The sequence below is a fragment of the Orbicella franksi genome, chromosome 1, assembly GCF_964199315.1.
Source record: "Orbicella franksi chromosome 1, jaOrbFran1.1, whole genome shotgun sequence".
Classification (NCBI taxonomy): Eukaryota; Metazoa; Cnidaria; class Anthozoa; order Scleractinia; family Merulinidae; genus Orbicella; species Orbicella franksi.
Window position 1 is genome coordinate 18298216 of NC_138145.1, and position 25308 is coordinate 18323523.

Genomic DNA, 25308 nt, shown 5'->3' on the forward strand with positions numbered 1-25308 from the left:
GACCTTTTCAGTCGGCAAAATTTGAGGAAAGGACTGGAGCGAGGACAAACAAACATGGCGGACGACAATAGTGGAACATTTCCTCTCGTCTCTGTTCTTTCGGAGTTTGAAAGCGTTTTCGATCAGCCAGAATCATATCTTAAACCTCCAGCTATTCTTCAGAAAAACACTTTATCTGCAATCAAGCAAATATTTGATTTTTGCAAGAAAGATGAACTGAGTGGCACGCGTTCTCTTGAAAGCACGTGTCCTTTACAGGAACTCTTGGTGGAAAATTTTGATGATGAACAGATATGGCAAGAGATTGAACTGCAGAATGCTCCTTTATTGCGTGTCCTGAAACAAGACGTTCGTAATTTAAAAGAAAACGTTGGTCAGCTTTCTCTTTTGCCAGGAAATAGTAAAGTAGTGAAAGGAAATCGGTTACAACGTTCAGACGATGTTGTTAATGAAAATGGCAATGGATTTGTGAAGAATGCATCAGAAAGTGACACAGAAAGTGACAGAGTTAATGAGGGATTTAGTCCTGATGAAGATTCTGATGATCAAATGGATGATGGTGATGGACATGATAGTGATGATGGGGAAAATGAAAATGATGATGATAACAATGACAGTAACAACGTTAAGTCTTGTACTAAAAATAACAGGAAACAAAAATCAACAAATAAGAAGTCTCAAGTTGATGACAGTTTCTTCAAACTTTCTGATATGCTTCAGTTTTTAGACAAAGAGGACAGAAGATATGAAAGAGCACATAGAAAGAAGAGCCAGAAGGAAAGTGTCGATGATGAGGATGATGAAGATGAGATTGACAGTGAAGCTGTTGATTACTTTATTGACATGGACAGTGATGACACAGAAGAAGAGGAGGATGAAGAATGGAGCAAAGCTCTTGGTGTCACTGAATCCCTTCTAGGAAGGTGCATATCCATGCTTGTGCATTTTATTTAACAGCTGAAAAATTTATTGGATGAGCCTGAGCATGGGAGGCTTGCTAGGCAATGCAGTCAGTTGGTGCTTTTATCTATCTTAAAGGTTCAAAATGTCTGCCAAACATCCATTTAATGTAGGTCTTAATTTACAACATTATGATCTAGGAGAATTGAAGATAAGAATAACGTGAATAACAGCAATATAGAGTTTGATTCTAGGGGCAATGAATGATGAGTGGTAAAATCTAAGACTCAATAAGATGCCAAGATCTCTGTTTAAACATCTCAGATTGAGACAACTGCAAGACAAAATGCCAATACAAAATTATTGCTTCGTCAGAAGGTATTTTGAGATTTCAAGATCAGATGAAAAGTTTCCAAGACTTGTGGTTTTCTTAGTGCCATTTGCCACCCCCTAATGTTGACATAAGGAAAATGATGTTGCATGAAGTAAACATTGAGTATGGAAGCCACATTTGTGTTGAGGCCACCTTCAGGCATGTCCTTCTTTTTTTACGTTAAATGATGCAGCAAAGTACAGGTAGCTAATCTGAAGTTTCTAATGTTGTCCCTGTTATTCATCATGAGCAGGAAAAGGGAGTTAACAAAGAAAGAAAAGACAAGTGGAAAGTCTGCCAGGAGAATGAAGTATGCAGACTTCTTTGATCCTCCTGATGGAGAACTAAGTGTAGACTTAGGAAGTGGAGGAGAAGGTGAAGAAGATAATGAAAATGAATCAGATGAGCAGGAGGAATTTGACAAAGATGCAGAAAAGGAAATAGAGGATGATCATGTTTCTGCTAACAGTGAGGATGGAGATGACTCTGACAGTGAAGAGAAGTCTAAAGCAATATCAAATTTTGAGAAAAAACAACAAAAGGTAAATATTTTTGTGACTACCAATGAGTGATCACTAAATCATCTTCACAGACACTTTGAAAATGCAAAGGAGCGGCCGCCATTTTGTTAACAACCGCACACTGTCAGACTGCCGCTATCTACATGTACAACAGAATAGATAATGAGTAGCGTAGCACATCAGGGAACAACATTTGTCATAGAATGTTAGTAGATTTGTAGTAAAACTCTATACAAACATTAATAAAGTGTTTTCTACCCTTTTAGAAAAAATGGGGAGAAAAAGACCCTTATCAAAATGTAAATTCCTTTTATCTGTACCATCATTACAAGAACAGCTTGTGCTGGTTCTTTGTTCCTCTTGGGTTATAAGATTACAGCATTTAGCATTCTCTAAAATCTTACAGGTTGTTTTCTTCAACAAGTATTCCGTTATTCTTGGGTCACTAGAGATATTAAATGCAGATATTGGTATAGATTGGCTGTTTTGATTTTCTTTTGGATCAATATTCAGGAGCCATATTTTTGTTTACAGCTTAAAGAGAAAATTGAAAAACTGGAGAAAGCCAACTTGGCTCAAAAACCATGGCAGATGTCTGGAGAGGCAGGTGGTAATATACGACCAATTAACAGCTTGCTTGAAGAAGATGTCAGCTTTGACCACACCACTACTACTGGTAAAAAATATACACTTCATAATGGAACTCAATAGCAGATCCAAATCTAAGCGGTGCTAGAAGTGGTAGGGTGAATTGTGGTATGCCCATTTTGTGTCAGGAAAAGAAAGGAATGGTCTGCCAATTAATTCATTAAATATTGCTGAGAAAATTCTTTGGTTGGGATTGGCTTAGAGCAGGCCATTATATCATTCTTTATTTATTTGTACTGCAATGCTGTGATTGGTTTTTAATGGAGTGTCATCTTTATCACAGCTCCAGATATAACAGAAGAAACAACTCAAAACCTTGAGGACTTGGTGAAACAAAGGATCAAAGATGAAGTATGTCAGTGTTACTTTGTGTTGCAGGATAAAACTATTAATATTCTGAACCCTGAATTATACAGTTTGATACACCTTACCAACCAGCAATAGCCCATCACAGTTAACAATAGGATACAGTTAATGGAAAATAAAATAGGTGCACTGAATTAAACTACTTCCGAAGTACAATCCTTGTTAGCATTCAGCTACATAGTACTTCCATATAGAGAGTTTTTTTTAATCTCTAGGGACCATACTAGCCTGCATATAACCTTTTCACCCCAAGTCACCAATATGTTTGTAGGGTAATATTGTATAATAGTCTGCTGTGGGCTTCTTCCTGGCAGTTTACCTGTGGAGTTACTCTTACATAGTTCACTGCCCCTTTATGAATCGTTCCCCCATCTTAATGCCTTTTACATTTCAAAATGATATGCAACATTCACCGAAAAAGCTGTTTTCTCTAGGTTCCCGCCACCTTAGGAACCCTACATCCTGCACTTGGTTCTCCTCCTTCACCTCCTTCATGTACAGCCCCCCCTTTTACTCCAAGGTCCCCACCCCACTGTTCCATTTACCTGGCTGACCCAATGGTTTTCTTTAGACAGCATACCATGTCCGTTGTTTATATCTGTGTTAACATTGCAGGTGTGGGATGACGTGGAACGTAAAGTTAAGCCTGTCATGGAGCCTTTTGAATACAAGAAGAAGGTACCACTGGATCAGGAAAAAAGCAAATTAAGTCTCAGTCAAATCTACGAACAGGAATACCTCAAACAAACACAGGTACAGGCATTAACAAACTAGATGATAGAGCATTTTCACATGACATCACAGCCGCCATGTTGGTGTTCCTGAACAATTAAATTTTATTTACTTCTTTCCTTGTGCAAAACGTTTCCAATCGTTTGGGAACTCCAACTTGTTTTTCATTCATTCTCAGTCTCATTCCCTATACGTGTAAAATTACATTTGAATAAATAGTTATTGGATTAAGGAGCATTGCAGATGTCTGTTGCATTACTCTACTAAGTGGTAAAAATTACAGCATTCATGTTGAATAAACTGCATGCAGGAAAATCATGTTACTTGGTATAACAAGAGGATGGCAGGGTTCATCTCCAGTAGTTTGTATTCAGCTTTAACCACCACTTGCTGTTCAATCACCTCAGTATTGGTGGTGCAAGCTAGGATGGGAGTATTGGAAACTCATACGTGTTTAAATGGGTTGACAGGCTTAAAACACGACTGTTACGTGCCCATGATTGTCAAGACCTTTACAGTTTAGCTCTGAGTACTTTTATCTTCTAGAGACCTATCCTTCTTAGAAGAAATTAGAAGGGGTTCCTTCCTTCCTATCTCTGAGCAAAGGTTGTGCTTATATATGGGTCACTTATCCATGAGGATTTGTTTGACGTTGAGCACAGATGGATTGTATTGCATAACAAAGGGTAATATTGTGCGATGTGCCTTACCTTTTGGTTATCACCAAGGCACTGAGTAAACGCAAGAAACTCCACACAGACTTAGAATGGGAATTATAAAATAACTGACATTTTACGCGTGCTCTCATTGGTCGGTAGGTGTGTTTAGATGAGAGTATATAAACACGGTTGCGTCGTTTAAGACTCGCGCGTATTTTTGAGAAATATTTTATAAAAGCAATAGCGTACTTTTTCCGTGTTTACATAGCCTCGTCTATTAAAACATTTGGGGGTTGGGAGAATTCTCGAAAGTTAGGCAAACCCGAGACAAAGTCGAGGATTTACATAACTGTCTCCAAACCCCCAAGTGTTTAGTTGAGGCTATGTAACCATGGAAAAAGTACTCTATTGCTTAAATGTTACAAAGGTGATAGGTATAAGAGCGATGATATTGAATGCAAAAAGGCTAAGCTTTATAGCTAAAAATTAACTTGAATGCGTGTACTTTTTCTATCAAAGCAAGGAGAATGTGTCATTTCCATGTTGAGTGTAAGCCGAATGATGCTAGATCAGCTTATGTTATTGTTATTGTGCTGTTACAGGCGGAAGCAGATCAACTTATGTTATTATTATTATGCTGTTACAGGCTGAAGCAGAAGAAAAAGAAAATGAAGAGCATGTTGAAATTAAAGCCTTGATGACGAAACTCTTCACCAAGCTTGATGCCTTGTCAAACTTTCATTTTACTCCCAAACCGGTAAGTTATCTTTTGATGAAAAACAAGCTTTACCGGCAGTGGGCCTGTTTTAAGTTTAAAGCTTTTATTTTACAAGAAACACGAGTGTACACGTTAAGGGCTGTCATTAAGTTTTAAGTCACATGTAACCTTGTTCTCCGCACCCATAGCAAACTTGTTACTTAGTGAGTGAATTCTATCAACAACAGGCAATTTCACCCGTAACATCAAGGGAAAAATCAAGGATGTACTCAGCCATAACAGGTGTTACGGCTTACAGCCCTGTTGTTAACCGCGGTTTCCCCGCCCAGGTCACACTTCCCGGATCGCATACTTATTGGTAATCGGCTACAATGAATAATCATGGTTGAAGCAATCCGTCATTATCCTCTGGGAACATTTTGTCAAGTTTCCGCAATAATTTGCCCAGTTCCAAAAACTTCCCCACCCCTATTCTAATTCGCTCATCACTAATAAACTCTTGCAGATCGAGTACGAGAGGAAAGGGATGCGGTTTCATCACTTACGTTTTGTAAACCATTAAATTTCAGCCTAAACCAGAGCTTAAAGTTGTCAGCAATGTGCCTGTAATTTCGGTTGAAGAGGTCGCCCCGGTGTCTGTGAGCGATGCAATGATGTTGGCTCCGGAGGAAATCCACGAAAAGAAAAAAGAACAGAAAGGGAGTACGGAGAAAACAGAGATCGATCGAAAGCGTGAAAGACGAGAAAAGAAAAGAAGGCAGCATGAACGAGCCGTGGCTAGAGAGAAGCGAAGAAAACTCGTGGAGAAACTCAATCCTGGCCTGGGAAATAAGCATTCAAAGAAAGCTGCGCTGATGAAGCTGGAAAAAGATGTCAAATCTTCGAAAAATGTTTCGCTGTTGAAAGACGAGGGGAATTACAAGCCGGTGAAGTCATCTTCAGCTTTCTTCTCTCGTCTTCAGGACGAGGTCACAGATCAAGTGAAAGCAAAGAAAGAAACGAAGAGAAAGAAAGACAAGTCTACTGTAAAAGTCTCGCAACTGAAACTTTGATGGTGATTTGAAGAACTAATTCTTAGCCTAGGCTTTGAAAATACAGCATGGAGCAGGTTTTTTGTTTATAGTCTCTATAAAATGGAAGTCCGCACACAATAAGATTTTGAGCCAATCCACGGTCGAAAAACCTACAATTACATGTAAAGCTACACGTATCACAGCTCAAAGCAGACCTGTATGCGGTGTCTGGCTGCGGGAGAAAAGATTGGCTGAATTATAATAATGAAGAGATAACAGCTTCTCGCTGATTGGTCAGGGCACATTGCATGTGCTAGTTATACTGCTCGGCAAATGTAGCTCAAGAATCTATCTTAGTTACTTTCAAAGTCATTTGAAATGCGATCAATAAACATAGTGCTTTGTTATATCGCTGCTTCTCCTTAATTATTGTGAGCGGTAATGTTATTGACCCACTTGGTAGAGATACTAGTTATCAGATCGTATAGTGTGATCGTCCGGGTGAAGAAAGTTCTGAAAAGAACTGTTGTTGATGACTGACGTTTCGACAACCTGAGCGGAAGTCATCTTCAGAGTCAAGTGAATAGTGTTTGTCAGTCGATGATGTTATAAGTCTGGTCCGTTGAACATGATTGGTCAGTTTAGCCATGATGGTATTGGCTGAAAGACTCGTGTAAAGTTTGTCATCAGTCATAGGTGGGTTTCGATCCGTCTATTGTTAGTCAAATTGGTCGGTTTTTGGTCCGTCTATTGTTAGTCAAATTAAGTCGGTCTGTCAGAAGTCCGTTTGTCGGTTTCGTTTCCGTCACTGATAAGTCGTTTGTAAGGCGCCGGTAGTTGTTGACATCTGTTAAGAGGCGTTTGTTCTAGGTTAGTGTACCAGCTTTCCAGAGTCAGGCGTTGAAAATAGTTTGTACTATAGGTTAAGCACTGAGCAGAGTCCCAGTCAATGTTGTGGTTTGTCAGTTGATGATGTATTGCAATGTGATTGTTGGCATCACCATTCAGTCTCGTGGCTCGTTTGTGTTTAGTCAGTCTAGTGTTAAGGTTTCTGCCAGTCTCACTAATGTAGGAAGCCTGACAGTCGGAACATTTGATCTTGTAAACTGCTCCCTGTCTGTTGTTAGGCTCGTCCCTGACTTTAACGTTGGTCAGTAAGTGTCGTAACGTAGTTGTAGGTCTGTGGGCTACACGGATGTTGTAGGGCTGTAGGATCCGTGAGATGGTCTCAGAAGTGCCCTTAATGTAAGGTATAGTCACTGTAGTAACAGGTGTTGGGTTCCTGTTCGTTGCGTCAGCTTCAGTAGGTCGGTAAATGTTTCGCCTAATAAAGTCAGCGTTGTAGTTGTTTTCTGAAAAACACGTTCAAGGTATCTGTTTTGGTCACGTAAGCTGTCCGGTGTGTCACAATTCAATTTACCAGTCAGTTTTCATATTGCAGACTGAGCAAACAACGGGCGAATCGCTAGTATCTTCGGTAGCTGGGCATAAAGCTTGGCAAGTTGCTAGACTGTCAAGGAAACTGAAATCGGTCGTTTTTCCGCTGCCGTGAGTTGAGCTTAAGTTTTGCAAATAACGCATCCCACATGTGATGGACGTTACCGTTCATCAGAACAGTTTTGACCTGAAAAACTTTTCAAGCTTGTTCGGAAAAAAATTGCGACTTCAGAGCTACAGGGAATGTCGAATCCAGGTTAAGGCTGGAAATGTTCCCTTGTTAGTGAAGGGAGTAAGAGGATTATCAACTCTGTGTATTGTGGTAGCAATTGCAAGCGATGTCGTCGCATTGCATCACAATTTCTGCGACAACAATCGTGATGCAACACGTGGAGGAACGTGCCCTTGCAACTTGCCGACAAACGATACCGCTTTGGTTACGCTACGTTGACAACACCTTTACCGCCGTTCACAAAGACGAAATTGACGATTTTCACGACCACCTAAACGAACAGAACGCTGACATCCACGCCTGAATCTCGCCCATTTTAACTTGTCTGACTATCACGCACTCTCAGTCGGACCTCCAAACTTTCAGGGTGGCCTAGCGGTAAACGTGGCGCGTAACGGATACAGCGGAGGTCGCTAGAGGTCGTGGGTTCGAATCACACTGCTGCACAGAGGTTATTCTCAAACTGGCTTGGGGGCCAAATAACCTCTCCCCGGATACGTGGAGATTTGGGTCTGCGAACAAGGAATTACTCTCAAACTGGCTTGGGACCGAGTAATTTCTCCCAAGAAATCCTGCGAGCTTTTTTTGTTTTTATTTTCAGTGCTTCTCCTGATTTTTCTGATATTTTTTCTCTGTTTTCGATATTTGTTTTACTTTCTTTCTCGTGAAAAAGGAAAAAAAATAGTTTGCGGCATTTTAGCCCAGTGTCGAATTTAATTTTAAAATCAGTTTCTATCGAGTCTTTCTTCGTGTTCATTTAAAAACTATCAAGCTACTAAGAAAGACGTTATTAACATTGAGAGATGAAGTTCTAGGTGAAAGGTTTTTTTTTTTGTTTTTGTTCTTTTTTTGATATTCCGAGCTACTACATAAAAACTTACTATACTAGAAACGTTGCACTTCGTTTCAAGATGGTGACAATATAACACGGCCGTTGTTGGGCATCAAATGAATGACATCCTCTTCCCAACCCGTGAAAGACATCGGATCCTAATATCGAGAGATCACGATCCATGCGACAGTAGACTATCTTAGTACAAAGAAAAAAACTAGCAAGGTGCTAAGGAAAACGTTATCAGACATGACATGTTGGACTTCGGTTTAAGATGGCGGCCATATTAGACTGACAAATACGGCCGATGTTTCCATCATCCTCTTTTCCACCGGTTAAAGAGATAGCATTATAATATCGAGAGATCAAGTTGTAGCTGGCAGCTTTATATCTTTACATTAACACAAAACTACCAAGCTACTACACAAAAAGTTATTAAACCAGAAAAGTTGCACTTCGTTTCAAGATGGTGGCCATATTCGATTAACATGGCCTTTGTTTGGGTTTTACCAACATCCTTGTTTCTATTCGTGAAGGAGATCGGATTCTAATATCGGGAGATAAAGTTCCATGCAACAGCACACTATCGTGATATAAAGACAAAATTTAGCAAAGTGCAAAGGAAAACGTTATTAGACATGAGATGTTGGACTTCAGTTTAAGATGGCGGCCATATTACACAAACAAGAGCAACGTTTGCATCATCCTCTTTTCCATGGGTGGAAGAGATGGCATTCTAACATCGAGGGATGAAGTTCTAGGTCACAGTTTTATATCTTGATATTCACACGAAAATTACTAAGCTACTACATAAAAAGTTATTAAACCAGAAAAGTTGCACTTCGTTTCGTGATGGCGGCCACATTAGCGAGTAACATAGTAGATGTCTGACGTCACCCTCTTTTCCACCCATTAAAGAGATAGCATTCTAACATCGAGAGATGAAGTTCCAGGTGACAGTTTTATATCTTGATATTCACACGAAAACTGCCAAGCTACTACATAAAAAGTTATTAAACCAGAAAAGTTCCACGTCGTTTCAAGATGGTGACCATATTAGATTAACATGGCCGTTGTTTGGGCATCATCGACGTCCTCTTTTTAACTCGTGACAGAGATGGCATTCTAATATCGAGAGATGACGATCCATGCAACAGTAGACTATCTTGACATAAAGACAAAAACTAGCAAGGCGATAAGGAAAACGTTATCAGACATGAGATGTCGGACTTTGGTTTAAGATGGCGGCCATATTAGACAAAAACGGGCGATGTTTGCATCATCCTCTTTTCCACCGGTTGAACAGATGTGATTATAACATCGAGAGATGAAGTTCTAGGTGACAGTTTTATGTCTTGATATTCACACGAAAACTGCCAGTCTACTACATAAAAAGTTATTAGACCAGAAAAGTTGCACTTCGTTTCAAGATGGTGACCATATTGGATTAACAAGGGCGTTGCTTAGGCATCATCGACATCCTCATTTCAGCCCGTGAAAGAGATGGCATTCTAATATCGAGAGATGATGATCCATGCGACAGTAGACTATCTTGATATAAAGACAAAAGCTAGCAAGGTGTGAAGGGAAACGTTATCAGACTTGAGATGTCGGACTTCGGTTTAAGATGGGGACCATATTAGACAAACATGGCCGATGTTTGCATCATCCCTCTTTTCCACCCATCTCGCCCATTTTAACTTGTGTGGTATGCAAGCACTGTCACTCGGAGCTCCAAAGTTCAAAAACTATCCATACCGACTATTTATACCGATAATCCCAAGGGATTTCAGGGTGGTCGAGCGGTAAACACGGCGCGCAATGGATACAGTGGATGTGGAAATTTGGATCTGCGAACAAGGAATTACTCTCCAACTGGCTTGGGGGCCTAGTAATTCTTGCCCAAGAAATCCTGCGAGGAGAATTTTTTTTTTTTCTTTTCTTGATTTTTCTGAGGTTTTTTTTTTTCTTCTCGTAATTTCTTAATCGTTTTCCTTTTCTCTGATCTTTTTTCATTGTCGTATTGCCTAATCGTTTTCTTTATCTTTTCTTGGTATCTATTTTATCTTTTTTACTGATTTCGGTATTTCTATGTTTGTATCTCGCGAAAAAGGAAAAAAAACTGTTTTGCGTCACGATGGCCTAAGATATCTTATTTAACGTAGTGTTAAATTTTTGAGCCAGTTTTTTTAAATCTATTGTGCTTAAACGTACTTCTGCCTCTGTAGTTGATAAATAGTTAATTATTATTATTATTTTTTTAATTTTCTTCCCTCTTGTTTTAATTTCTCTTTGCCGATCTCTCTGTTTCCTTATTAACCCCACTACCCATATCGGCCGGAACAGATCTGAGAAACTTGAAACTCAACACTGCCCCCAGGAATTTACACAGAATTTGTCACCCATACATTGTTTCTTTCAGTCCTAACTTTGAATTTCAACTAACATCGCTTCCTCGTAAAATAATACTTCAAGACCTTCAATGATCAACTGTTTCATAAAGTCATCCCAAAATGAAACTACATCCAAGCGTGGCCAGGGAGGCTCCGCTCAGAGTTCAACCCCATACCCTTTTGTATACCATTTTGACAGATAAGGGACTTTTTTCGTATACATTCAGCTGAAAAGAGGTATCCCTTTCACATACTTTTATAACTGGGCCATATTATGAATATATCGCCAAAAAAGGAAGTCTTCTTGTTATTTTCATATAGTGCCTAATATTTGAAATGATACAGTCATAAGATGCATCTGTTCAAAATATTTTAATTAAAGACCCTTTAAAATAACTATATGGCAGATTTCCTTATCCCTTTATACATCTCAACTTGTGAAATCCCTACCCTTTTACATACCTGAAGCCTGAAAATGGTAGCCCTTTTGCGCAAAGCCTCCACGTATAGGCCATTAATGATTATCCCGGGCAAGATCTCCATGAAAGCTGGAGAACATCAGTTTGTTTGAGAACAGCACCTAGCATTTCAATTATCCCTTTATTTCCCATGCCTAGTGTAAGATAACCCGATTTGTTTGGTAAAATTATGATCAGAAGTAGAAAGCAGATGATATATATTCACATAAATTATTTATATGCAGTTGAGAGTTTATTTTAAAGACTTTTTTAAATTAAAGATAAAGAAAAAGCTGTAAATAGATAGGGAACTCCTATTATAAGTACATTACATCACAACAACAACTGCAAAAAATTTTTGAAAAAAATCTATTGCTATTTTTAAATCAAACTTTGGTGTACAAGGAAAAACTATAAGAAATGTTTACAGTCTGTCTGAAATATTTACATTTGATAATTTAGTTGCATAAATTGGATTTGATGGTTAAAAAACTTATGGTTAAAATTTCCACTGCTCTCCTGGTTTTGGTGCATCTTTGTACTCATCTATTGGTGTACTAAAGGCAGCATTTTTACGGAATGGCGTGTCTTTTGTTCGTACCTGAGATACACCCTGTAAGGACAAAAAATTAAATTACTGATGTAAAACCATGATATTTTGGGCCAAGGCTATCTTTGTCAACCTTGATCAGTTTTACCCGATTTTCTATGCTATTTTTTATGCTGGTACTATATTATTCTATAGGATGGCTTAACTGAAATGTTTAGAAGTCATAACTGTATATCTGCCTTGGTTTTGATTTTGCTGAGGATAACAAGCTTGTGCATAGGAGGTATCGCAATCCCAAAACCTACTTTCAACCAAGATTATTCACCTTCCTCATACTTGTTGAATGCTACAGACAATTGATTTTTTCTTAAAGTGCTTACAAGCTCTAGCTATTGTAGGACTTGTCTATTTACCACAATAATCTCACTGGTTAAATTTGCGCTCAGAGCAAAGTGACCCACATAGCCAAAGCAGAGACCAAGAGTTTACTTTTGCTCACTTGTCCATTGCAGGATATCCCCCCACGCCCTGCCACACATCGCTTAAAAAGCATCATGCTAAGTTTCCCAAATAGTATGCTGATATATCTAATATGGAGTTAAGAGGGAGGTACTCGATCAGAGAGTACATGTAGAAGGGTGTTGTCTGAGAGACTGCAGTGAACAGTCTAACCAGAGCTGCTTGCGAACCATTACGCCTCTGCGATAGTCTCACTGAATATATGTTCATTATTTTTGCTTTGTTTCAACCTGCTGCCTTTATACATGATGTCAAAAATAATACCATTTAGACACCACTGACTGTTGGATCATTAATTTAACCACAGGATTGTCAAGACAAATTCTCACTCACATGAACTTCTTCAGCTCTTTCAAGCCAGAAGGTGGCAGGCTGTTCAGTCTTGACATCATGATCCTTTATGAGAAGGCAATTAAACAATGTCACACAGAGTAATTTTAGCATTAAAGGAGGGAGGCTAGGGCCCGGGGAGCGGGAAGGAGGACTTCTGTATAAACAAGAAGGGGCTTTGAAGTCAGAAATTTTGAAAAGAACTCCTGAGAGGTACTAAGATCCTGTTTTGTTTTTTACTTTTTCAGCTCAATACCCTAAAAGGTAATGCAAAAGCTTCCGCCGTGGACCTTTTGACGTTAAACACCCTAAGAGGTACTAAAACCACGTTTTTGGTCCCTAATAGGTACAACAAGCACCCCAGTCACTTTTTATGGCAGTCCCCCTAGGGGAGCCAGGGGGTCTGAAGTACCACAATCTAATGTTCCCCCCATTTATATATCAAACAGATTTAAAAATAATGTATTCATTTTCACGCAATGCTGTAACAAAAGCAGTTCTAAATGATTTTGCTCTCATGTGTGATCTAGTGCAACAAGCCCAGGGGGGTACTTTGGGAATTTCTGTTTGGGGATATGCTGCTGGGACCCTGTAACCCTTATGTCAGACCAGAGCTAGTTCAGCTGAATTTTGCTACCCAGTATACTAGAGTAAACTTGCCAAATCCCCCCATCTATCGACACTGTTGAGGCTGTTCTGCGTAAATTTAAACTTGCCGATTTGATTTTTTTGTATTTTTGAGTGACAATTCCTGGTTTCCTTAGTCTAGATAAAATCTTCAACCAACTAGTCAGTTTTGTGAAAAATGATACCCTATTCTAGACACAAACGCTCTGATTTATATACCATATCCTAGAGTAAATACTTGAAAACCATACCCTTCACAGCGGCACATACCTATATAGCCCATATATGGCAGAGAACCCCTCCTCCCCCCCCCCCCCCCCGCCCCGGGGCAACAAGCTAGTAAAGAGAGAAATATGACAACTTTAGGGTCACTACTGCTAAACAATAAAGGAACATTTTGAATGAATGTCTTGAAAAAGGTTGTTGAATAATTGATGTAAATGTGTTTAACAGTGAGAGCAATATAAAAATATTGACATTATTGTTAAACTCACCCTTGTTGGTGCTTTGACAATCGGGGCAAATTCTGTAGAAAAAAAAAACAGGATTGAGGAAGAGAAACAATCATGCAAATTGTAACAAGTCACAAGTAACTCCACTAACTCAGATTCAGCAGCTCAGGCAAATTGTGGGACCCACCTTTTGAAAAATCCTTCTTGGTTGTTGAAAGATATTCTACTGAAGGAGGTGGAGGATTAAATTCTTGATCCACTTCAGCACTAAAGAAACAAAAGTTCACTAGTTATTTTAGTAATTTCACGAGGCTGAACTACTTTATTTACATAGTTTACAAAATGAAAAGTCATTAAGTTATCATATTTCTACCTGACTTGCTGATAGAGTTCTTCTTGAAGAAGCTGTTGCCTCAAACCAATCTCTCGCACTCCAACTTTCTCTGGTTTCCTGTATGAATCTCTGACTGTTGATAATCCCTCTGGCCTGGCATCAAAATCTGTTGTCAAGATACCCTGACGAATGGAGTGATAATAACAATGTATATGAAATAAAGGCAAATACCAAATTGTACCAGGGGTAATATTGAACTACAAAATATGCATGACAGGATAGTGCATAGATGGTTGTAGCTTGTGTCACCGACTGATTAGCAATAGTAAACTGGACCAAGGGGAATACAATTAAGGGAGCCAGTAATCGGGCAAGTAATTTCAAATTCAGACAAGTGTGCAGTGCAAGGCCAATTTGAAATTATGAGCATGATTACCGGTACTCCCTGAATTGTATGGCACAAGGTCCAATTACTAAATTAATAATTAATCACATCAATAACAAATTTTAAGAGTAAGAAGAGTATGTGTGAACAGATCAGACTTTTTAGTAATTTCCATGAGTGACTGCTGCAGCCACAACCTAGAAATTAGAAAAAGTCTGATCTGTTGACAAGTACAATTGATCCATAATTGTTTCAAGAAAGAAGACCGATTTCCTTTAATAATACAACCCTAAACATAAGCTTCTATAAAAGTACATGCTGAGCCAAGTTTCAGTTGATTTATTTGTGTTTTTGTTGACTGAGCTGCTACTTCATAGGAAGCTTTCTGTTTGTCTGAAACAGTTAACCTGGAAGTTCTATCTGAGACATGTTTGCTTTCATTACCAAGAGCTGACTCCATTGCTCAAATGTGACCAATACAACGATTATTAAAATTTCATTGTTCAGCTGTTGATACAATTTGGGATATATTGACCTGCCTCCAACTAATCAGAAGCTAGTATTTACAGTAGCAGTATTATGACATGGAAAATAAGTGTGCAAAGAACCAATTACAATCAAGAATTTTGTTATAGACACAATTAACTTCCGAATGCTGGCTAAGCAATAGTACAGAAACTTAACACAACGAAGTGCAAAATTATGACATTAGACTAACCAACAGAGACATTTAGACCTCTTGAAATTAAGACATGACAATATTTGAAATTCAAAGGTGGGACAGATCTTCCGTGGGACATGCATATCCCCAATGTCTACAACAGGGCTACCAGTAGATGGTACTATCCAATTTCAATTTTCTGGTTTACCAGAGGTCATGGGTTTGGATCCCACACTAGCATGATCGTTTTTCAGTTTATTTTCACAACTCAGCTTCAGCTGCATACATAACCGTGAAAATATTTCGTGTGGTCACTTAGAAGCTTAAGCTTAAGCATATGTATTTCCTCCAAAGTTCAAATTTAAGCTTCATAATGAATTGTCTCTTACCTTGTGTCCTTGTTTATGTAGCTGAGAGACGTTGATTGAATCTGACTTGTCATACTGTTCACATTGTCTCTATTTAAGAAGCAAGAGGAATTAAAGTAAGGAATTGAGTTTCCAGACACAGCTGAAGCGAAGGGAAACACGGAAATCTGAAAACATGCACCAGCTGAAAAATATGAATGAAAATTAGATCCTTACCTCCTCGACCCAGTTGTCTAGTAAAGTTTTACCACAGGAATTGTTGTGTCTCATAACACTAATAGTGTCAGAACTCATTATTAAATCGTTAAACAAAACAAGATATAACTCGGAAAAGTTCCTTATGCGCGCGTGTTGCAGAACAAGTTCTTGTAATCTTGTTGTCTAGGAAACTACATCGCATGCGCAGTGTGGTACCCACAGAAACTTAATTAGCATAAATTAAAGAGAAGGCAAGATGGCAGCAAGTTCATCGGAAGAATCCCTCGCCTCGCTTTGTAGAGAAGCGGAGCAACTGAAAGTAAAGATAGACGAAGAGAAGCAGAAGGTTAATGATCTTCAACGTAAGTTTCATTCTACGATGAGAGGGCATGATCGATGTTCTTTCTATCCAAACAAGAAGCAGTTTCGCCAGAGAAAAAATTGCTCATATGTAGTTTGCAAATTGGGACATTCGATTTTTGAACCGCACCCCCATCTTGAGAGCATGATATTCTGTACAGGTTTTTACTTCTCCATAGAATATCCAAGGGTTAATGATATGTTCATTGTAAGCTACTTGTGCTAAGCTTTGAAATCTGCAAGCTTGAGTTTTAACGATGTTTACAGACGTAGAATGTGTGCATAGAACTTTCGTTTTTCTCGTGCTTCAAGTTTATCACAAAAGTACTTTGTCAGATGACAGACCAGTCAGTTTTCTGGAGATTAATGAAATCAAACTGGAGATCACTATTGAAATCTGGAAATTGACCAAGAAAACAGAGAAAAATGGTTGCTAAATTGTGTTTGTTGACCCATAACCAGCATCCCCCAGCGGGTTTAGAGGACTTTGCAAGTCAGCTGCCAGGGTTTTAGTGTATGTATTGAGTATTAGGAATCTTAAATGATGCAAAATGGTAAATGATGGAAATCAACATATTTGCCAGTAGGTACGATACAAGCTCCCTTAGACCTGCCTTCATCCTCCCCCCCCCCCCCCCCTCCAAAAAATGTGCACAAATAATGTCTTCAAGTCAAATTAGAAAGATATGAAAACAGGGTAAATGGATAACAAAATTCAACTTTAAATAACTATTTCTTGCAGACCAGACAAATTACCTGGTCCATCCAGAAAAATTCTGGTTTTGACCATTGTCAGATCTAGGGGAGGGGCCCAGTGGCCTTCCCCTTATTTTGGGTGAAAACAAAAAACAAAAAGTCGCAGAAGGTAGAAAAGCTGGCAGGGCAAGCACCCCCCCACTAGCTCAAGGTCTGGATCCGCCGCTGTTACAATTATATACATGGCATTATCACAATGTGTTTAGCAAATGTAGGACATCTGTTCTTATGCTTTTATCATGGCTTCTGTCGACAAAAGTTTCAACTATAAAACTGAAAGAAATAATGAAAGTCACCCACCATTGTACATGGTAGTTCTTTTTTTGTTAATTATTCAACAATTTATTCTTTCCATCAGTAAAAGACGTTTCTCAGAGAGTAGATAGCCTCCTTCTTTCACCACTCAAAGTGCGAAGGATTCTTAAAGGCCATCAAGGAAAAGTGCTGTGTTTAAACTGGGCACAGGACAGACGTCACTTGGTTAGCAGCTCACAGGTGTGTTAAGGGTAGTACTTTTGGTAGATGTTTGGTAGATGTTACTGTTTTGGAAGAACAAGATATTGTGTAAATGTTGTATGTATAAGGAGAATATTTTTATTCGGGTGAGTGCCCTGTTATTTGCTGTTAACTTAGCCTTAACTTGTCTTTTCTTGGTAGTTAGGAGAAAAAAATTGTTTATCCTCTTCATTTCTCCAACAATATTGTGTTCTGTGTTCTGTCTTGGGATTCCCCTTAACACCTTCCTAAGCATCCTGAATGATAACAAAATGGTCACTTCAAATGTGGTTAAATGAAATTTAGGCTAAGTTAAGCTCTAAACAACTGCTGGCCAGCAGTGTCTACCCTTGATGAGGGGTGGTCTTTGTACTCTTCAGGGAGGTCTGGGAATTAAAAAGCTCTTCTGTTGAGGTCCTGAAGGCCATTTTGCTTGTGTTGCTGTATGATCACATTACTTTCAAAGGCTTTGCTCCCAACCCATCCCTCCCTTTTAGCTTAATTGAATTTGTGTTGTACCTATTTATAGGATGGGAAGGTCATTGTTTGGGATGCCTTTACAACACACAAGGTATGGTCACAATCTGCTGCTCATCAAGCTAGAATATTGTCACAGTAACATCTAACATAACAAAATGCGTGAGTCTCATAAACAAAAAAATATTGGGGTTTGGGCAATGATAATCTAGATTATATAACTATGAGGGAGCTGAATTAGGGACAGGTATAAATATTAATTCCACTTCACAGCCTATTTTTCCCAAATCCCTGTCTTATTCCCAGTTTGTTTGTGATTTCCAGTCCCAGTGATCCAAATCCCATTTTCCCTGTGAAAAAAATAGACAAATCCCAATTCCCATTTTGACTCCTTTAACTTTTGACCATTCAAACTGGCATCAATTTTATTAGTTAATTGACTTTTTTTTTTCCTTTGGCAGGAACATGCAATTTCCATGCCAACAACATGGGTCATGGCTTGTGCATATTCGCCATCAGGCAACATGGTTGCTTGTGGGTAAGTTTAACACCACTTGGAATAATAGTAATTAAATTTTGAACCCATAAACTTTAAAGGGTATTATTCATTGCAGCAAAGCATGGTTAGTGACATTAATGCACCTTGACTAATTAAACTGATGTTTTTTAATTTTGTAAATTATAAATGAATAAGAATTATATCACTAAAATTGACTTTATTAGGAGTTGAGGTATTGTGAGATTGTAAGTCGTTTTGATACAAGCCAGTTTAATAAAAATGGAAGTCAATGTGATACACCTCCAGGAGGTCAAAGATCTGTGTTTGAAGGTCTCAGAATTGAACTTTCTCCGCTGAATGCACCAGAACTTCATGAAATTAGCCTATAATGAGACTACTTTAGATAACTGGTGGTTGTATCGAATCAGCTTCAGTTTTTATTGAATTGACTTTAAGATATGTATCCAGTCAACTTTGATTTGTATGAAAATGACTTGTATTGAAATGACTTTGTATTAAAACAACCAGACACCTTTTCAGAGTGAGTCTTACTTTCACATCTTTATGATGATAAGTTTAATAAATAATAAAATTATAATTTGATATTTTGTGCCATTCTAGGGGACTTGATAACAAGTGTTCTCTGTTTAAATTGAGCTTTGATGATGAGGGTGCCACCAAGAAACACACTGTTGCCATGCATACCAGTTACATGGCTTGCTGTACATTTACCAATTCTGACCAGCAAGTAAGTACCATTAATTTAAATAACGCTTTTCAGTGCTAGGCTGTAATTATTAACAATTCCGTCTCTTCTGTTTTCTTTTTCTAATAATACTCTAAGTAGGCAGTCATAGTAATCAAGGGCTTGCATGATTATCTTCAGGAAAAATGTTCAACATATTTTTGAAACATTTTCGTCCAAGGCAGTGACAAAACTCTCAAGTGTTTTACTGAAGGCCTAAAATTATGCAGACTACCAACCTAAGAAGATCCAAAACTGGTAGATTAACGATTTGCCTTGATCACCAATTTGCCACAAATTATGGTGACACAAATGATTCAGCTGTTACAGTAATTTGGACACAATGAGACACTATGTTACAATTTTTGTAATATATTGAGAATGGTCTAAATTGATAGATCTTGACTGGCAGTGGAGATACTACCTGTGCATTATGGGATGTTGAATCAGGACAGCTGCTGCAAAGTTTTCATGGTCATGCATCTGATGTGATGAGGTACTGACTAGCTACATGTATAATAATTATTTCATAATTAATTATTAATAATTATTAGTTTATGTGCTCATGTCCTCTTCTGGGATCAGTGCACTGTGCTCTTGTGGTTAATGATGCCTTGGATCTTGGAGTATGAGTTCTTTATTTAAACCCTGGCCTGGGTAATTGTATTATGCTGTGTTGTTGGAAGGCAAGTTAATCTCATTGTGCACTCTTCATTCAGAGGTATTAATAGCTACCAACTGACATATTGTTTGTCAGACAACCTGATAAAATGTTGGGGTCTTGTAATCAGATAACCAGTGTATTTATATGAACTAGCATCCTGTAAAAGGGAAACGTATGGTTACCTTAGCTTCCTTTCAGTCTTGAAAACCCTCTTGTACATTTATATGTTGTCACTGCAACTTACACTAAATAATACTGCTTTTGTCCTTTTTCCTGAACAGCGTTGATCTTGCACCATCTGAAGGAAGGAATATATTTGTGTCTGGGGTAAGTGTGATCAATCAGTCAGTTCTTTTAATTATGAAGCAGTAATAATAATGTTATCAAAAGCAAGTGGTCTTCACTAGCTTATTAAAGCACTGTCTAAACAGTATAAATATTTTTCAATTTCTTTTCTATCTAGTAAAAAAAATTTATATAAATGCAAATATTTATTATGTTTTTTAACATTGCCAGTCATTATCTAGCTTATGTTTGTCATTACTAACATGAATAACATTTAATTATGTTATTAATTATGTTATGTTATTATGTATGAATATAACTTATTTTGCCTTGTTAGGGATGCGATAAAACAGCCCTTGTATGGGATGTCAGGACTGGTCATGCAGTGAACTCTTTTCAGACACATGAGTCTGATATCAATGGAGTTAGGTATTCACCAGTGAAAGATAATTCAATGATTACCGGTATTATTTTCTCTGTAGGTAATGTTATAATTCCATTTCAGTGTTCACAAATTACAAATTTTTTCACAAATTGTTAGAACTCCCAACTTGGGAAAAATTAAGAGTCAAGCACCATAGAAAAAGAACCATTCAGTAGCATTTGTTTGTATAGTATTTTTTTGTATGACATAGCTTGTGAGCACGCTCTCATAGGCACTGCAGTCAGTAAGTGGTGAAGCCAAGGGAGACAAGCCAGCAGGCAACGTGAGCAGCCTGACACATAAAATTTCCCTCTGGCTTGCTTTGCTTCCCAGCTCATCTTTTGCTGCTTCACCACTTGTGCCACATCCAGCACTATGAGAGCTTGCTCACAGACTATGACAACAGTTTTAACTTTGACTTAGAAGAAAAGGGTTTTATAGATACAACTGTAGGTCAGAATTAATAGGCAACTTTATGTGGCAGGGCTAAAAAAAAATAACTTAAATTCCAGCTTGTCCTCCAGACAAGCACCCCTGGCATGTCTTAGTTTACTCTGGGCCTAGGCAGATGACTTGCCTGGGTCCTTGCCCATCGGGCAAGTTAGAATTAAAAGTCACTTGTCCTGTACGAAAATCTACTTGTCCCAGATGACCAGACAGCACCTTTTTTTGAGTCCTATGTGAGTGGCTTTTCTCATTTAAAATCAGCTTCCTCTATCTAAATTAATTAATATGCAGTCAATATTAACTAAAGATTATCCAATATGCAGTGGTCACTGTTGCATTCTTGTTAGGTTTTATCCAAGTGGAGAAGCATTTGGCACTGCCTCTGATGATGCTACTGTAAGTGATAGCAATACTGTTCAAATAAAATATTACACAACTGTAGACTTGAGGCAATGACTGATAGTCTCTTACTTTCAATGGGACACCATTGTTTAACCTTTCACCTGGTGATCTTAAGTCATGGAAAATTCATAGATTCATCAAAATATAAAATTTATAGTATCACCAAGCTTGATGTAGAGTTTGAGGTATCTGATGATTACCTTGCATTTTATTTCTGCAGTGTCGTCTGTATGATTTAAGAGCAGATCATGAACTAGCAGTATACTCTAAAGAACACATAATTTTTGGAGCAGCTTCTCTGGACTTTTCATTCAGTGGTGAGTAAGTTGCCTAGGAAGAAAATTTTCTTCAAAAGTGCTGACAAGTGTTGGCTTTTGATTCTTCAAAAATTCTTCTCTACCACCTTCAGCTAATCTAAACATTTCTATTCAGAGAATATCATGATCACTTCAACTCTCCAAGGTAGAAATATATTCCCCCTGTCAACTCATGTGGCTATTGAAAAATCTTCCAGGTTCCCGGCTGTGAGGATGTCTTATAGTATCTTTTAAGACCTACTAAAGATCCTTAAAGATAAGAATTTGTCAATAATCCTTACATGTAAAAGAATTAGATCATTGAAATTTCTCACAAAGATCCTCAAATGAAAAGTCTTGTAAAGATCTTTACAACAATCATACAGGATTGTAAAGGATCTTCACCATTAGGACGTGCAGAACATTAACACATCACCCTAACATTGAAACATCCATTTTTATTGTTTATTTTTGCTTGCCTATGTATTTTGACATCATTACTGATGAGAATCAAAGACTACTTCCTGTATCACTAAACATGGTAAACCTGTTTTTGTTTTTGTTTTTTGTTTTTTTCATCAGGGAGACTATTGTTTGCTGGCTACCACGACTACACCATGAATGTCTGGGATACACTGAAGGTGGGTCAATTAAAATTTCATGTTTGGTATTTTCATACTTGTTAATTTTAGTGTTGACAGTGTGTAAAGTAATAATTATTGCAAATGATTTAGGATCTAGTTGATGAAAGAAAATCTACTGATGTTGATTCACTTTTGGTTGATATACATGTAACTCAGTCCTCCCATTCAAACATTAAAGACAATGTGTGGCACATCAAGGAATTTACCTAGGGATAACTTATACTGCTTGGAGGAGAAAGGCAGACTGAACAGGTTTTAGCTATTATATAGCACAGGTTTATATTTCCAAATGTTATTGTTCACAGGCTGAGCAACTATCCGTGTACTATGCACATGATAACAGGATCAGCTGTCTGGAAGTATCCCCAGATGGGACAGCAGTTGGGACTGGAAGCTGGGACAATACACTGAGAGTAAGTCATTCAAAAAGCGTGGGCAACAAAAATATCAGACTGAAAACAGTGTGTATTTTATTGTGAATTCATTTGGCTATGTGCTGCATCTTTAGCTTAAAAGGATCAGAAATGATAATTTTAATAGACGGATTTGGCTAACATGTTTATATCCTTGTTGTCACCCAATTCAGATCATGTGATGATTCATTGGGGAGGTTACAATTGTTCTGTTTGTACGTACTCCCATGCGATCAGTTGCAGGTGACCGATTGCACAGTTGTAACCTCCCAAGTGAATCATCACATGATGTGAAAAGGATGTAAACACATTAATTGAATCCATCTATTGTGAAAATTTCAGGACGACTTTGGTAAAGATCAAATTGATTTTGAGCCAAAAAGAACTACTAACACTGTGTTGCAGTCTAGCTAGCCCAGTATATGAGGTAGTTAAAGGGAGGGTTTCACGGTTCAGCCCATATCTCTAAATCAAAATACTTTTGTTCGCTTCAAATCAATGTTAGCGCTTTAAACACCCCACTCGGGTGTAGTTCAGTAATCACATGCTAAATTGTATGGTTATTCCTGGCAGAATGACGGATGACCAAAATTTTCATTAGATTTCAGTGGATTTTACCAATGCTTTTGACCGCTGAATATAGTGTTGACCCATATGATTTATTCTATGGTAGATGATTTTACAGCTATTTGCATGCGACATTACGTAACTTGCTCACGATTGGTTCATAAACAATGAAAAACTGGGCCTGTGCCAAAAAGCATGCACAGAGGAATAAATAAATAATACAGACATGTACCACACCATGAAACTCTCCCTTCAAAGTTTTGCAAAAATGTTCCATCCTTCCACACCCTGCCCACTACAACAAAGAAGAACACAGCTGTGCAAGGACCCCTTTCAGTGCTTGATACCAGACTATTTGCAGTAGATTCCAGCATTATGTTACCAACAAGTATATGCATGTAAGAGATTCATGCTTTCAGTAACAATTTATTCAGTATGTGGTTCTTGTTGGTTTCAGGTTTGGGCTTAAATAGACACCTCTCTGGTTACAGATGTTTATTTTCCTGATGCAGTCCCTTGCTTACAAAGTTCTTCATCATTGCTTTCATTAAATTACTCAATTTCCTTTTTCTAAACAGAAAACATAAACCATTTTGTAACTAAGTGTGCAGTTTGTGGCATTTTTGCTTAATGTATCCGTTGAGTTTTGTGAATTGTTTTTATTTAATATCTAAATTATACATCAAATGTAATATTTTTTAAGTGTTATTTAAATTTTCAAAGAAATATGATCTTTACTATTTGAATTTATGAATCAAAATTTGATTTTGAGAATATTTCTAAATAAAATGACTTAATGCAAATGTAAATACCAGTGCAAAAAGTAGTGTGATTTTTGCCTAGATATATATTGAGATTTAGTTTATTGTATGGTGATTATTTTAATGAAAGGTAGAGTTTGAAAAGTGTAATTTCACAATGAAAAATAAATATTCACTTTTAAATCTTGTTATTACTCAGTCTGTTTTGAGCTTTCTGTTGTGCCCACTTCATATGAAAACTAGACACATTCAAATTCTTCTTCCTCCACCCAATCCACCCCCCTTCCCTTCCCTTCCTACCCCCAGTAGCCTGGCCTACCCCCTGGATCTACTTCTGGTTTGTAATGTGGGGCAGATTGTATAGTAAAGGGTGCTAATAACATGCATGGATTACATAAGGAATGCAAGAACCACACAGCTGAGTAGTAGGGACTGAAATAGCAGACAACAATGATTACATGGCTACCACCTATAAAGTGAATAAAACTACCTACTTTTTGCTGACCAGAAAATAATTTGCAAGGTTTACCATTGCCAGACTAACCATATCAGCAAATTAGCAAATTATTATTAGCTTCAATTTCATTGAGAAAAAAAAGCAGTTTTCATCGACATGAGACGGTCAACATCAACAGAATTAGAATTTTCCTGAATGGATACCTAATTTCCTGATTTTTCCTAGACCATGAAAAGTAAATTGTTTCCCCTAGCATTTTTCTGCCCTGTGGCAACCCTGGAGAAGGCACCCATTACAGCTTACCCTCAAAGGAAGCTGCAGCAATGCAAGACAAACAATGCTTAGTATTTTTTGGGTCAGATGTCCATATTCTGTGCCTTAAAATGATTTTTTTGGAAGTTCAGAGTTCAAAGAGAAAAGAACTAAAGTAATTATTACACAATGCAGCTTATCTCTGCATGCACAGTGCTTGATTCTCTTTCTCCCTGCACATATTGTGGAGCTATGATAAACTTTGCATGCATAACAGCACTAAGATGCTGGAGCATCAGTTCCTCTGCATGCATTACAGGGCAAAAAGGCTAGATTGTGGTCACAGCTTTCCCTCAAAAGAAACTACAAGGTTCCAAGTTAATGTGGCTAAACCATATTCTTTACCTTAAAAATTGAATTTTGGAAGTTGATAGTTCATAGAGAAAAGAACTGAGAGTAATGGTCATGCAATGTGGCTCATCTCAGCATGCACAGCGTTCGATTCTCTTTCCACATATTGCAGAGCTATGATGAACTCTACATGCATAACAGCACTTAGATGCTGGAGCAACAGTTCCTCTGCAGTTCCTCTGCTAAAATGCCAGATTAGATATCACTACATGCATGGGGACCTGTAATACTAAATTGTGTATCTTTC

At 38.0% G+C, this 25308-nt stretch overlaps 3 protein-coding genes across 3 annotated transcripts; 2 read left to right on the forward strand and 1 right to left on the reverse strand.

Annotated features, from left to right (window-relative positions):
- The first annotated feature begins 8 nt into the window (after nt 1–8).
- On the forward strand, nt 9–8913 carry LOC145494618 (U3 small nucleolar ribonucleoprotein MPP10-like). The gene is made up of 7 exons (XM_081474150.1): nt 9–923; nt 1527–1815; nt 2329–2470; nt 2726–2793; nt 3424–3561; nt 4846–4956; nt 5487–8913. The coding sequence occupies exons 1-7, from the start codon at nt 55–57 to the stop codon at nt 5967–5969; spliced, it is 2100 nt and encodes a 699-aa protein (XP_081330276.1). The 5' UTR covers nt 9–54; the 3' UTR covers nt 5970–8913.
- Nucleotides 8914–11181: 2268 nt separating this feature from the next.
- LOC145494654 (sperm-associated antigen 8-like) lies at nt 11182–15871 on the reverse strand. The gene is made up of 7 exons (XM_081474192.1): nt 15725–15871; nt 15530–15598; nt 14134–14276; nt 13948–14027; nt 13803–13834; nt 12685–12747; nt 11182–11895 (listed from the first exon to the last, which is right to left on the reverse strand). The coding sequence occupies exons 1-7, from the start codon at nt 15800–15802 to the stop codon at nt 11782–11784; spliced, it is 579 nt and encodes a 192-aa protein (XP_081330318.1). The 5' UTR covers nt 15803–15871; the 3' UTR covers nt 11182–11781.
- Nucleotides 15872–15957: 86 nt separating this feature from the next.
- Nucleotides 15958–24132, forward strand: LOC145494634 (guanine nucleotide-binding protein subunit beta-5-like). The gene is made up of 13 exons (XM_081474174.1): nt 15958–16068; nt 17181–17317; nt 17847–17888; nt 18256–18332; nt 18915–19041; nt 19437–19534; nt 19984–20029; nt 20325–20416; nt 21206–21254; nt 21481–21577; nt 22139–22197; nt 22506–22613; nt 23638–24132. Exons 1-13 carry the CDS (start codon nt 15963–15965, stop codon nt 23647–23649), a joined length of 1050 nt encoding a protein of 349 aa, XP_081330300.1. The 5' UTR covers nt 15958–15962; the 3' UTR covers nt 23650–24132.
- The last annotated feature ends 1176 nt before the right edge of the window (nt 24133–25308 follow it).

What these genes read in the sequence shown, in the direction of transcription:
- LOC145494618 (XM_081474150.1), top strand. Translation starts at nt 55, where the DNA reads ATGGCGGACGACAATAGTGGAACATTTCCTCTCGTCTCTGTTCTTTCG. An exon ending in ACTGAATCCCTTCTAGGAAG is followed by an intron (nt 924 to 1,526) that starts GTGCATATCCAT and finishes CATCATGAGCAG; the next exon opens with GAAAAGGGAGTTAACAAAGA. An exon ending in TTCATTTTACTCCCAAACCG is followed by an intron (nt 4,957 to 5,486) that starts GTAAGTTATCTT and finishes ATTAAATTTCAG; the next exon opens with CCTAAACCAGAGCTTAAAGT.
- LOC145494654 (XM_081474192.1), bottom strand. Translation starts at nt 15,802, where the DNA reads ATGAGTTCTGACACTATTAGTGTTATGAGACACAACAATTCCTGTGGT. An exon ending in CAAGAAGGATTTTTCAAAAG is followed by an intron (nt 13,835 to 13,947) that starts GTGGGTCCCACA and finishes TTTTTTCTACAG; the next exon opens with AATTTGCCCCGATTGTCAAA. An exon ending in AAAGAGCTGAAGAAGTTCAT is followed by an intron (nt 11,896 to 12,684) that starts GTGAGTGAGAAT and finishes TTGTCCTTACAG; the next exon opens with GGTGTATCTCAGGTACGAAC.
- LOC145494634 (XM_081474174.1), top strand. Translation starts at nt 15,963, where the DNA reads ATGGCAGCAAGTTCATCGGAAGAATCCCTCGCCTCGCTTTGTAGAGAA. An exon ending in GGAATATATTTGTGTCTGGG is followed by an intron (nt 20,030 to 20,324) that starts GTAAGTGTGATC and finishes TTGCCTTGTTAG; the next exon opens with GGATGCGATAAAACAGCCCT. An exon ending in ATGTCTGGGATACACTGAAG is followed by an intron (nt 22,198 to 22,505) that starts GTGGGTCAATTA and finishes TATTGTTCACAG; the next exon opens with GCTGAGCAACTATCCGTGTA.